Here is an 11,947-nt window from a genome sequence, read left to right as displayed (position 1 = left end):
TAAAAGGAAACAGTGTTAGATCAACCTGAATCAGCATGAGGACACCACTAATTATTTCTAGTCTTTAAATATAAGGATAAAAAGAGACAGAGAGAAAATGGAAGAAAGGAGAGCAAAAGAGAGAGAGAGGAGATAGCAGCCAGGATAGGTAAAGGAAAAATGGGATAAAAATGAGGGAAAATGGGGAGAGAAATTGACAGGGAAGAGCTGAAAAGAGCAATGGCAAAAGGGGACAGGGGAAAGATTCTTAAAGTTAACAGTTTGAAATTTCCACATTTTGTTCCTTGGTCATTGAAATAGAAGAACACAATAAAATATGATTATGAATGAAACTGGAAAAAAATGTTAATGAAAGACTTACAGGAAAGCTTAGTGGGAAAGCCAAAGTATAAAGGAGGAAAAAGCCTCCATGTTGTACTTGTGAGAAGTGATTAAAAGACAGAGAAAAATAATTTCACCTAATTATTTTCTGTTCTTCTGTTTTACATATTTCTATAGCTACATAAAAATGCTATTTAAATAACGTGCATTGCAAGCCTTCTGAGTCAAATACGGTTTGGCCTTTATACACTATTTTAAACAAAGTGCACATATAATTAGGAAGGGTACCATAATACAAAGCAAAGATATTATATTAGACGAGGAAACTTAAGTTCTATAAAACAGAGCGTACATTCCAGCAAACTAGCAAATCCTTTTTATAATCCCTATTCATACACAACTCAGAATGATGTAATGCCAAGTTATATATCAACTAAACCATTCTTTCAATGAATCTCTGACCCAAATGCCTAAGGAGTCTGTCTGGAGTTGATGGCCTGTTGAAAAAATGAATAAACCCTGTGGTATGACTATCTATTATGGATTACTCCAGTTCTCACACAAGAACCAAAAATAATTCAATTCACGACACTCACATTATGCTTAGGAAATGAAGATTAATGTGATGTAAATTCATTGAGTTAGGACGTTTTGCAATTTTCTTGTGAGTTGAGAAATCCTTCATATAGACTGAGATTTACAGATTTAGTGACCAAGAGACTTTGAATGTGTAAGACACGTACATTCAGGGGTGGCCATGGGAAAACTGTGTAGCACCTAGCTTCTATTTGATGACCCATCACCTCTCAACCCTCCTTCCCTCCCACACATCCAGATACACGTACCCAGAGACTCATCTATCTCCCCGGACACAGGACACCCAACCAAGTCCCTACACTCTAGTTATGGCTTTGGCCCCTTCCCATAATGTTATCCCATCTCTCAAACCTTCCTACCTAGTTATTTGCTACCCTACATGGCACAAACAAACCAGGAAAGGGTTACTGAACATTCACAGATTGAACTCCTTTCTAGTTAACATATTTGAATGATAATGTTAAAAAAAAAAAAGTTCAGTGGGAGTGCTGTGGGATGATAATCTTGCTAGATCATTTATTAAAAATATAGAGCACCCATTATTTTATGTCACATATAGTCTGCTTTTGACTATGATATTCCACGTTGTATCAGGTAATAATCCTACTGAATTTCTAGAGTTATTCTTTGCTCCCTACTTAAAAGTGTTATTCCAAAATCATATGCTATTCCAGAGTAGGCAGCCTCCTTCACTAGGGAAAGGTGTAACACAAGTTTGCCATGAGGTAGCCAGAGAGTGATCATATTATTGGCATTGTATAGAGTTAGGGTTTTAATATTCAGTATTAACAAAGGCTATTTAGAAAATCCCCCCGGATTCCCCTTCAAAATTATTCCACTTAATTTCTTTTTTTAGGGTTAAAAAAAACCCACTTGTTTTCAAATGTATGCATAAATATTTAAGAATAAAATAGAAGGCACTAAAAAGAAATTTTAAAAACAATGTTCTGAGGGTTTTTTAATAATTAATTATAGTTAATAAAAATAGAAAAGCACAGAGATTAAATTAAAACTCCCATCATCTCACCACACAGTGATACTTTTGATAAATTTGCATACACATTTTATATGACTTTTATATACATCTAATATGTGAATGTATGTATGTGTATATACATATATGCGTGGCAGCTTTTGCTTGCTTGGTTGTTTTTCTTTGGGATTTTGTATTGAACATATTTATAAATAAATCTCTCCACATATTGCTGATTACCGTTTTAGAAATAAATTCCTAGAAAATGAATTGCTGAGTCCAATGGTTTGCCTGATTTAAAACCTTGAACACCAGCTCACTCAAAATGTTATCAATTTACATGTACATCAACAGTATATTTAATTCATCCCAGATATAGTCACAACTCAAGTGTTTTGAAATCTGAGATGGTAAGTAAACAAACAAACAAATACTTTGCCTTCTGTTTTTCTTGTAAAGCAGTTGTAACAACTTGCTTAGGAGAAATCAAAACCTGTCTTTTCAGTATCCCGTTATCCCCCTCAATCATCTCCAGCACAAAACCAAATCTGAGAATGAGAATGAGAGGTGTTTCTGCTCCCAGTTTGTACATGGCTGTCTGATGAAAGCGGCTGCTGTTGCGGCAGAGTGACCTTCACTGTCTGCAGGGAACTGTTAGGTTTGCGCTTGTCAGAAGCGCTCTCTGGCTCCCTCTATCTCTCCCCCCACCCCCGACACCCATCCTTTTTTCCTCCTCCTCTCCCTCCCTCTCTCTCTTTCTGAGACCGTATCTTGTCCTATGGCACCTCAGATGTTTATGATCACATTTTTCCACTGACCCCTAAGGATCAGCATTGACGCAAACTCAACTCAGATATGAAGTGTTTCCGGTACAGCATACTGAAATTTACCTATCGATAGAATTGAGCAATGTTCTTAAATCAAACCTTGACGTGTTTGAACTACCAAAGTATAGCCTAAGGTAACACGTCAAAGGTTATGGAACGGAGGGTCAGCTACTGCAAAACCAGCTACAACATGTGGGCTGGGTATAGGAAGAGTACAACAAGAAGAGATGGAGCAATGGCAGTCTCAGCTGCCTTTTATCTTCTGGAATGGCAGTGTGCCTTGGGCTTTTTCTTTCCCCTGTGAAGTTGCCTTGCCCTTGGCATTTGCCACATCAGACTGGAAAAGAGCAGTCGCCCTGGTCAAGAGGTCATGAAACCTTCCGCACAGTGCTGATTATTGCCCAAGCTTTCCTACAGCACCCTTTCATGATTGCTCTGCTCCTCCATTTCCATTATTTCTTGCAGAGCTATCTCCCTTTGAATGAAAGGATTAATTCCCACATCTATTCAGATCTGGGCTCCACCGAGTGCCAGATTCGGTCTCAAATACTGGCCCCTTGCTGGAGGAGGGAGTGATAATTCACATGAAACCAAAGGTGGAGAACAGGAACCTCCTCATGTCCCTTAATGATGCACTGTAAATGAATCTCCCATGAATGCACTTATTTTTTTCTAATCTATTTCACTTTTTAACTCTACCTCATTTGGAATTCGAGTTTCCCCAATAACATAGGAAGCAACTCAGTGTTGACTTCTTAAAAATATATGTGTAGCAGTGGAACCCCTTAACAGTTGTGAAGGAGGGCTAATGCCCATCTTTCAAAGAAATGGAAACAATAGGAGTTTGGGAGTAAACTATAACTTAGGGCAAATCCCAGCTCTTCCACTTATGCTAATGAAGCATTAGGTGAGTAGTTTCACCACTTGGAGCTTCAAATTAATCTTATGAGAGCAGGGTTAATAAAATTTGCTTCTCTGGGTTGTTATGAGGATTAAATGATACAAAATATGTAAAGAATCCGTCATAAAATAATGTTTAATATATAACACCTACCCCTTTAGCCAGTGCTTTTTCAGAGTTTCCTCCACTTTATCACTGTGATTTGTGCTGCTCTGATTTAAGAGTGCTTTTCTACTTCAAAGAATGTTCTTGCTGATTCATCAGATGGGCATTATAACCAGTAACTATCTGCCTGAATATTCTGAGGACATAATTACAGTATTTATCTTTTATATAAGGTGCATATACTCAGTATGTCTCATTATGGTCACAAAAGTATTCTCATTGAATCATACATACTGAAAGAAAATCACATTCTCTCTCTGACTGTCCAAGCAGCAAGCTTACTTAATAGCTTAAGAAGGCTAACTTTCAACTGTTGAGTAATGCTCTGAAGTCCTAAGACTAAGATCTGCAATTCTGCTATGGGGAGTTCTTGAGTTTTCACTTCCAAATAATACTAACTAATTTATGTGTGTCTTTACATATAATCCTTATGATCTTTTCAAAATTAAAAAATGCATAAAACGTTTATTTCTCTTCCTCCCAAGACGTTTGAAAGGCACTTCTGCTTTCCCTTCTGTACCTATGATGCTAAGCATAAGGAGAAAGTGGAAGCCTCAAATACGGACAGGAATTGAGATATTCATAGGACATTACCAGAAGTGGGCATTGATCCTGAAGCCATGACATTCAGGTGGGAATTCTATGTCGTGTGCCAAACCTCCAGGTCAAAGCTTTTGTGGAAAATCACAGTTCTCTGTAAACTTCTTGGACACCATCCTCTCTGTGAGCATTCACCATTGCTTTTTTCTACCCTGATTGGGGTTCTAGTTCAATATGCTTAGCTTCTGTGTTCCATAAAATCAATACTTCGAATAAAATCTGTCAAATAATTTTCAAATCAGTTCATAAGTTTGCCTCTAAGCTAGGACATAGAAATAGGGTATTTCTTTAGGCCTTTTATTTTTATTTGTAATGTTTACACTATATAATGTTAGAGCCAACCTCAAATTCAATTTTAGAAATTGTCAAGGTATTTGGTGAAAGATATCAAAAGTGGATTTATGAAATATGTCCAAGATCATGTAACTGGATTTCAAGATAGGGACGTTTCTGTGATCAAAGTTTTCTAGTCTATAAAAGCATACTTTAAAAAATAAAGCTAATAGCTGTTATTAACTAACTCAGAGGTGATTATTAATAAAGGAATAAATACATTTTTACTGATTAGAAAAGAGACTGTTAACTATTTCTTTTCTGTGGCTTTAAGCCTTCAAGGTGACCTCCATACATCACTGCCAAATATAAAAAAGTACCAAATAAAACGAAGATTCCAGTTATTTCGTATTATTCGCAGCCTCATGTCTGAAGTGGACCTGCAAGACCTACATCATTCCACAGTGTTATGGGTTGAATTGTGTCCCCAAAAAAGATATCTTGAAATCCTAACCCTGTCATACCTCAGAATGTGACTTTATTAGGGGATGCAGTTGTTGCAGTTTTAATTTGCTAAGTTAAGATATACCGGAATAGGATGGGTCCCTAACGCAAAATAACTGACATCCTTACAAGAAGAAAGAAGTTTAGACACAGACACAGAAGGAAGACAGCCATGTGATGATGGAGGCAGAGACTGGAGTTATGCTACCACAAACCAAGGAATGCCTGGGGCTACCAGAAGCTGGAAGAGGTGAGGAAGGATCATTCTCTAAAGTCTCCAGAGGGAGTATGGCCCTGTCAGCATCTTGATTTTGGACTTCTCATCTCCAGAACTGTAAGGCAATAAATTTATTTTGTTATAAGCCACTCCATTTGTGTTACTTTGTTATGGCAGCGCCAGGAAACTAACACAAACAGTTTTATGAGACCCCTCATCTTTCTACTTTGACTTTGGGACTCACTTCCCCAATTTTCACTTTACCCAACCTTAGACTTAAAGCTGAACTGCTTTCTCTGGCTTTGAGTTTTTATCTCTTTTCTTAACTAGAATTAATGATCATCCCCCAAGATTTTATGAAACAGAGGTACACTGGAGCCAGCCCATACCAGTTTACAGCAGCCAATTGTTAAATTTTTAGGAATTTTGTAAGCCAATTGCCAAACACAGCCATTATTTTAAAAACAACATTGTATAAGTTTTAAATTAGGTAAATTATACTAAGACAAATGTAATAAATATCAAAACTCATCACTTCCTAATTGTTTGACTACTTTTTACTATAATCTGTGCTCTTGAGGTTATTTATGTCAAATTTATCTGTTTGGTGGAAACAGTTGGGGAAAAATGTGCTAGTGCTCATTTTTTCCCAACTTACACTGGTAGCTTGAAATCAGCCATGGTGGGAATACTTACACCATGAAAACTGTCAAAAGCCACAAGCCAGTTATTTTTATATTTTCAAAGAATTAATTGTAAACATTTACCGGCACTCCACCGAAATAACCTTTAAGTCCATTCAGTAAGCCAAACTAGGATGACTACAGAGGAAAAGCTTGTGGTTAGCTTTATTAAAGATATCTCTTTTCTGGGCCCTGCTATGCACCTCTCAGTAGAAATTCAGAGCTCAGGACAGCAAGTAAAAGGAAATAAAGGAGTCTATTACAAACAATGAAGACAGAGAGATTTGACAGGGATTATGAAAAGGGGATAAGACAGATTTAGATGCTGGTGACCTATTTTTAGTATTGTCTAGAAAATCTCTCAGGAAAGTGTTTAGCTCTGATTATACATATTAATTACACTCCAATCAGAGAACTATTTAAAGGATCTGTGCTCCTTAGGGAAAGGTATTTCAGACAGATAGACAGATAGATAGATGGATGATACAGGGATATATATGGCATACACATGTATAAGTTGTTCAAGTTGGTAATAAACCAGATGATTTTTCTTAGTAAAACAGACCCAACCAAGCTACAAAATTATAGTTGAATTAAATGACTCTATAGACAGGCAGGGTAAAATCTTCAGAGTTTTACAGATATATAATTCCACTATGTATGGATGGGATCAAGAGTCTTTAGTTTCGCTATGACACCTTCCTTGTTAAACACATCATCAGCTGGACAAAAATATTTACAGGAACAGCACCTCTACACATTTAAAACAAAGATTTAAAGAACCTGATACCCATTACATAGTTACTTCCTAAAATTCTTAAAGGTAACTTGAGGCTGTTAACTGTTTGAAATTACTCTGCACTGTGGGGAATGGAATCTCAGGTTAGAGACTCTGCCCTAGTCCTTGAACTCTGTGCCAGCGAGAGTTGGGAATGCTGCAGACTTTCAATCCGTGCCAGAGAGAAGGTAGAAGGCCTTTTTTTTTCTTTTCACCGTAAGGCCAGCAGCAGATTATGGAGTGGCATTACTCACACCATACAAAGTCTTGCTGAGTCTACTTTTGCTCTAAACACTGTCTCATACCAGGAAGTGTCCTAAGGGTGGAATGTGTAAAGCTTGCACCACATCACTCTGTTTTTGTGACTGAGGCATTCTTTTAAAACCTGTCATCTGAGTCCAACAATGTTCCCACTTCATTAGCTACCAGATTTTTTTTTTTTAATGATAAATAAGAGTCTCTCTTTCCTTCTTTGTGAACACAATCCAACTGGGGAAGAAACCCAGTCTCTTAAAAGTTCTCCATAGTTTAATACCCATTCTTAGATTCCTTAGGCATTCTAAATGGAACAAAGGCAAATCCAGCTCATACATAAGGCAGTCAGAAAAGGACACATATAATAAGGTAGTCTGGGTCTGGAAAATTATATCACTAACACAAATAACAGAGTAACTACTTTTATGATTTTACTTTTCAGTATATTAGTCTTGGGGAAACATCCTGAGTTTAGGTTGTTGCTGGAAGATGCTATCAATTAAGGAAACAAGAGGTGGCTGGAGAGGGACAAGAAAAGCAGAAGCAGGAAGGGAGCACTGCTGAGAGAGGGGGACCAGATAAATATAAAGAATTGCTCTGCAGAGTTTTTCCCTCCTATTTCTTCTCTGTTCTCTCCATGGGCCCTCTTTTTTGCTGATGACCTCACTTCCTCCCCAGGCCTGCTACTGCAGTTCTTGTCAACTAAACCCTCAAATCAACGCATAATATAGGGCTAATAGTTAGCAATTAGTTAAACCTCTCACACATTCTTTTTCATCATAGAAAAATCTTGAAGACAAACAAAATATTCTCAAGACACAAAAGTAAAAAAGATCCTTATTTTTGAACATTTTGGGCAAGGAATTTTCTCACATCAGACAACATAAAGCAGTAATGACAGGGTTAACACAGTTAATTAGAGGCCTAATAAGATTACTGTGATTCTAATATGTTTTGAAAATTATCATTTTGGCATTCAAAACATCTCTATTTTAAACTAAAATGTCATAAAGCATTAAGCTGAGAAATTTTAAAAGGCTTATCATAACTAAGCTTTTCTTAAAAAGCTCACATTTGTTTTATATTGCACCAGCACAAAATATTGATTTACACACAGATCATGTTTTTACCTTCAGAGATGGTTTCTCTGCAGAAATCTAAAATGAAAAAAATAGTTTTCTATTTTTGAATTATCTTCAGTATCAAATACAATTTTACTGTGACTCACAGCAAAGGAGGTGTTCCTTTTTTGTACAGTTACACAGATGATCATTTGACAATAAACTATTTTTATGGACCAAGTTCAAGTTAGATACTGTGTTTGCACGCTACTCTTCTCAGCCAGCCCTATGCTGAACTTTGTAAGGGCTTTATGACAAAAACCAAAACAAACAAACAAAGAAAAGAAAAGCAAAAACCTCTTCTTTACTGAAATTCAGGCTTTGCATAATTACATGTTAGAGTGTAATTCCTATCCAATGAGCTTGTGGTTTTCCAAATTTAGGACAGAGCATGTAGTTTTATCAGTGATTTGAGATTTAGTTTTGTTCTCCTTTGCTTCCATAAATGGTTGTTCCAACTCTAAAATGGGCCACTTAATTTACAACTATTTTCTTCATTTCTTTTTTTTTTTCTTTACAGGTTTTTCACCCACAATAAGCCTTTTTTTTTTTTTTTTAAGAAGATGTTGGGGGTAGGAGTTTATAAATTAATTAATTTATTTTTGCTGTGTTGGGTCTTCGTTTCTTGTGAGGGCTTTTTCTAGTTGTGGCAAGCGGGGGCCACTCTTCATTGTGGTGCGCGGGCCTCTCACTATCGCGGCCTCTCTTGTTGCGGAGCACAGGCTCCAGACGCGCAGGCTCAGTAGTTGTGGCTCACGGGCCTAGTTGCTCTGCGGCATGTGGGATCCTCCCAGGCCAGGGCTCGAACCCGTGTCCCCTGCATTAGCAAGCAGATTCTCAACCACTGCGCCACCAGGGAAGCCCTCTTCATTTCTTTTTAAGAGAAGAAATAACATACAATTTCTGACATGATGACAAGAGAACTTTAGCAACTTTCTCCCTGACATGAAATATTTCACTCAGAAGACTTGTTTCCTATCTATCCTTAGGCTTCCTGGATGAGGCTCAGCTAAAAAAGTACTCTGAGATGTATTTGCCCATGTGCTTATAAGTGTAAAACCTGAGTGATGTCTCTGGGAAGGACCAAGAACACAAATACTTGTCCCAGAAAGAGAGGGGTCCCTATTTTGAAATATCGTAATGGAACCCCAAATAGAGCGTACTAGATTGAAAATAGTACCCTCTACTTGAAGATTCTTAACACGAATTCAATGCTGAATCAAACCTATAATCCATATAGCTCATAATAACTTAATTGGTAGAAGAATCTCAGATCAAAAGATGGCAGGCTTTGGGTTTCTTTCAAATAGTTGAAAAATATAGATAAATTATCAAAGACAACTTTTCACTAGTTTTACCTTAATTATGGAGAAAGAATATTGAGTATAAGTATCTCAGCAACTTTCTCCTTTTAAAATCCACCACTATCCTCAGTAGTCATAGAGATTATTCTGGCTATTTTCCACATCTGCTTGCGGTGACAATGTAGCATTTGGTAAGACAATTAGCTTTGGTTGCACATTCTCACTGAACTTTTGGTGAATTTATGACACTGTATATTAGTACAAAATTATTAGGAAAGGCTTCTAAAGCTAAATTTTTGTCATTTAGGAAGATGGGGGGTAGGGAATGACAGTACATTTAAAGTCATTCTTCTGCCTCTATTGTTACCAGGCCTAAAAGTTGTAGCTACCCGGCAATTTCGCTGGGAAAACTGAAAATCTAATCCCCGTATTAGGCACTCCCAACTAAAACAGGATGTTGAAACTGCTACTGGCAGCAGGAGTAGGAAATTTTCTGTTGCTCTTCTTGCCTGTGTTTTACGGTACAGGGGTTGGCCCTGGTTTGGTCCACCTGCCAGCGGAGCTTAAAGTTTCCGAGGCTTGGGGGAACACAATGACTTGGATCTAACAGCCCAAATGGGAAGAATGGAATTTGTGCTGCCTCGAGGAAGCCGTTAAACTCCTGCTAAGCGAACTCTCTTTTTTATGCATCTATGCACACGACCGACCTCCTCTTTCACTGACTAGAAATAATTTCTGACAATCCAGGATATTCCGAAAGCTTGGAGACATATGGCTGGAAAATGAAACTACCCTGGAGTGTGGCCACATCATTATTTTGTGTCGCATGGTACCAGATGGGCAGGTGGTGAATGGCGCTGGGATGTGAACGGACAGTTTAACAATGTGAATTTTTTCCCCCATAGAGCTCAGACAGACTTCATTTCCCTCTTGTCTTTCGGTCTCTAGTACTTGGAATTTCCCCCTCTCTGCAATATCAATTAACTCAACTTTGCAGTGGGGTAGCCAAAAAGGAAGAGGATGAAGGGGGCTCTATAATCTTAACAAGTGTCGAGGGAGTCACTGCGCCCCGGGAACCGCGGCGGCGACCTGCCCATCCTGTGCGGATTTCAGGGCTGATACCGCGCGGGCGGTTATGGAGCGGACCGTTTGATCCGCCGAGGATAGAGACCTGGGCTCGGTAGGGGTGTGCTGATCTTCAGGCAGACGTGGAGGCCCCTGCTGCCTCTCATCCGTAGCGTTTTAAACCATTTTCATCGTTCTTCAAAAGTCATGGACGACGGCCCGCTGCCCGACCTCAGAGACATCGAGCTGAAGCTAGGGCGCAAAGTGCCCGAGAGCCTAGTGCGCTCGCTCCGTGGGGAGGAGCCGGTGCCCCAGGAAAGGGACAGAGACCCCGCCGGGGGGAGCAGCGTTGGTGGCGGAGTCTGCAGTAGCAGCAGCAGCAGCTGCAGTTTCCCTCTCTCCCTGTCATCCTCCTCTTCGCCCTCCCCAACCTCTGGCTCCCCACAACCTAGCCATTCCAGTAGCGCCCTGGAGAGGCTGGAAACCAAGCTTCACCTCCTCAGGCAAGACATGGTGAGTGTGGTTCTCCAGCTGTGGGAGTGGGAGCCCGCGCAGAAGCACCGGGAGATCGGAAGATGCGGTCGGGGGCAGAGAGGGCGGCCGAGCTGAGCCATGGGTGCGTGGGAAACACGGGGAGGGGAGCGCGCAGCGGGTGCGCATCTGGAGGCAGCAGCCGGGAAGCTTGTTTACCCGAGACTTTGCTCGGTCACGGTTTGCTAAGACAGCAGAGCCTGCCCTGCTCTGTGTACTTTCTGACGTCAACTCCCTTTTCCCGGCTCTGACCATTGAGATGCCAGTCTGCAGCCTCCCAGGCACAAGCCCGCCGAGGGGGTCTGCAGTTATTGCACGCATCTGGGGCCTGCTGTGCGCCGTTCACACTTTCAGTTCAAAAGGTGGCTCGGTCCCTTGCACTTACTGCAAAAATACTTCCTGGTTTGCCGAAAGGTGGCGCGGCGGGGTCCCTGCAGCCCTTCTTCCTGGCTCACTCCTCTTCCACCACCACCGCCCCGCCCCTTGGTGCAGCAGCCGAGCAGTTCCTAGGCCACTGTGGAGCTGATTCTTCACTGCTGGTTCTGAAAACAATGGCCCACTCGTCCTTGATGTCCTTATGAATAGCTTGTCTCAAGGTTGATCCAAAAGATCAGGTGATCCCCAGGCCCAGGGATTTGCTAATGACCACTTCCTACCCTCCCCCGTCAGTCCTCAATCTGCAATTGTTTTCCGTGCTGTTTGCAAATGTTAGCCTAAGAATAGGACAATGGGACTAGGAAGGGTCCGAGAATACTTGTTATTCCGGATGTACTTAGAGGGAGACACTTATTTACTGACCATGAACTCAGGCAAGTCACTTAACCTCTGTGGA

The 11,947-nt window shown here is 40.1% G+C and overlaps 1 protein-coding gene across 1 annotated transcript in view; it reads left to right on the top strand.

Annotated features, from left to right (window-relative positions):
* Positions 1-10,112: 10,112 nt before the first annotated feature.
* Positions 10,113-11,947, top strand: part of LURAP1L (leucine rich adaptor protein 1 like) — a 44,891-nt gene continuing 43,056 nt past the window's right edge. Inside the window, exon 1 of the mRNA XM_029202755.1 lies at positions 10,113-11,097. Within this exon, the coding sequence (XP_029058588.1) occupies positions 10,792-11,097 (306 nt within the window). The 5' untranslated portion in view covers positions 10,113-10,791. The remainder of the gene's footprint in view (positions 11,098-11,947) is intronic.

The sequence above is a fragment of the Monodon monoceros genome, unplaced genomic scaffold (genome assembly GCF_005190385.1).
Source record: "Monodon monoceros isolate NGI ecotype Baffin Bay Population unplaced genomic scaffold, NGI_Narwhal_1 Super_Scaffold_5, whole genome shotgun sequence".
Taxonomy (NCBI): domain Eukaryota; kingdom Metazoa; phylum Chordata; class Mammalia; order Artiodactyla; family Monodontidae; genus Monodon; species Monodon monoceros.
Note: the sequence above shows the minus strand (reverse complement) of the source record. Positions and strands in the feature narration are given on the sequence as shown.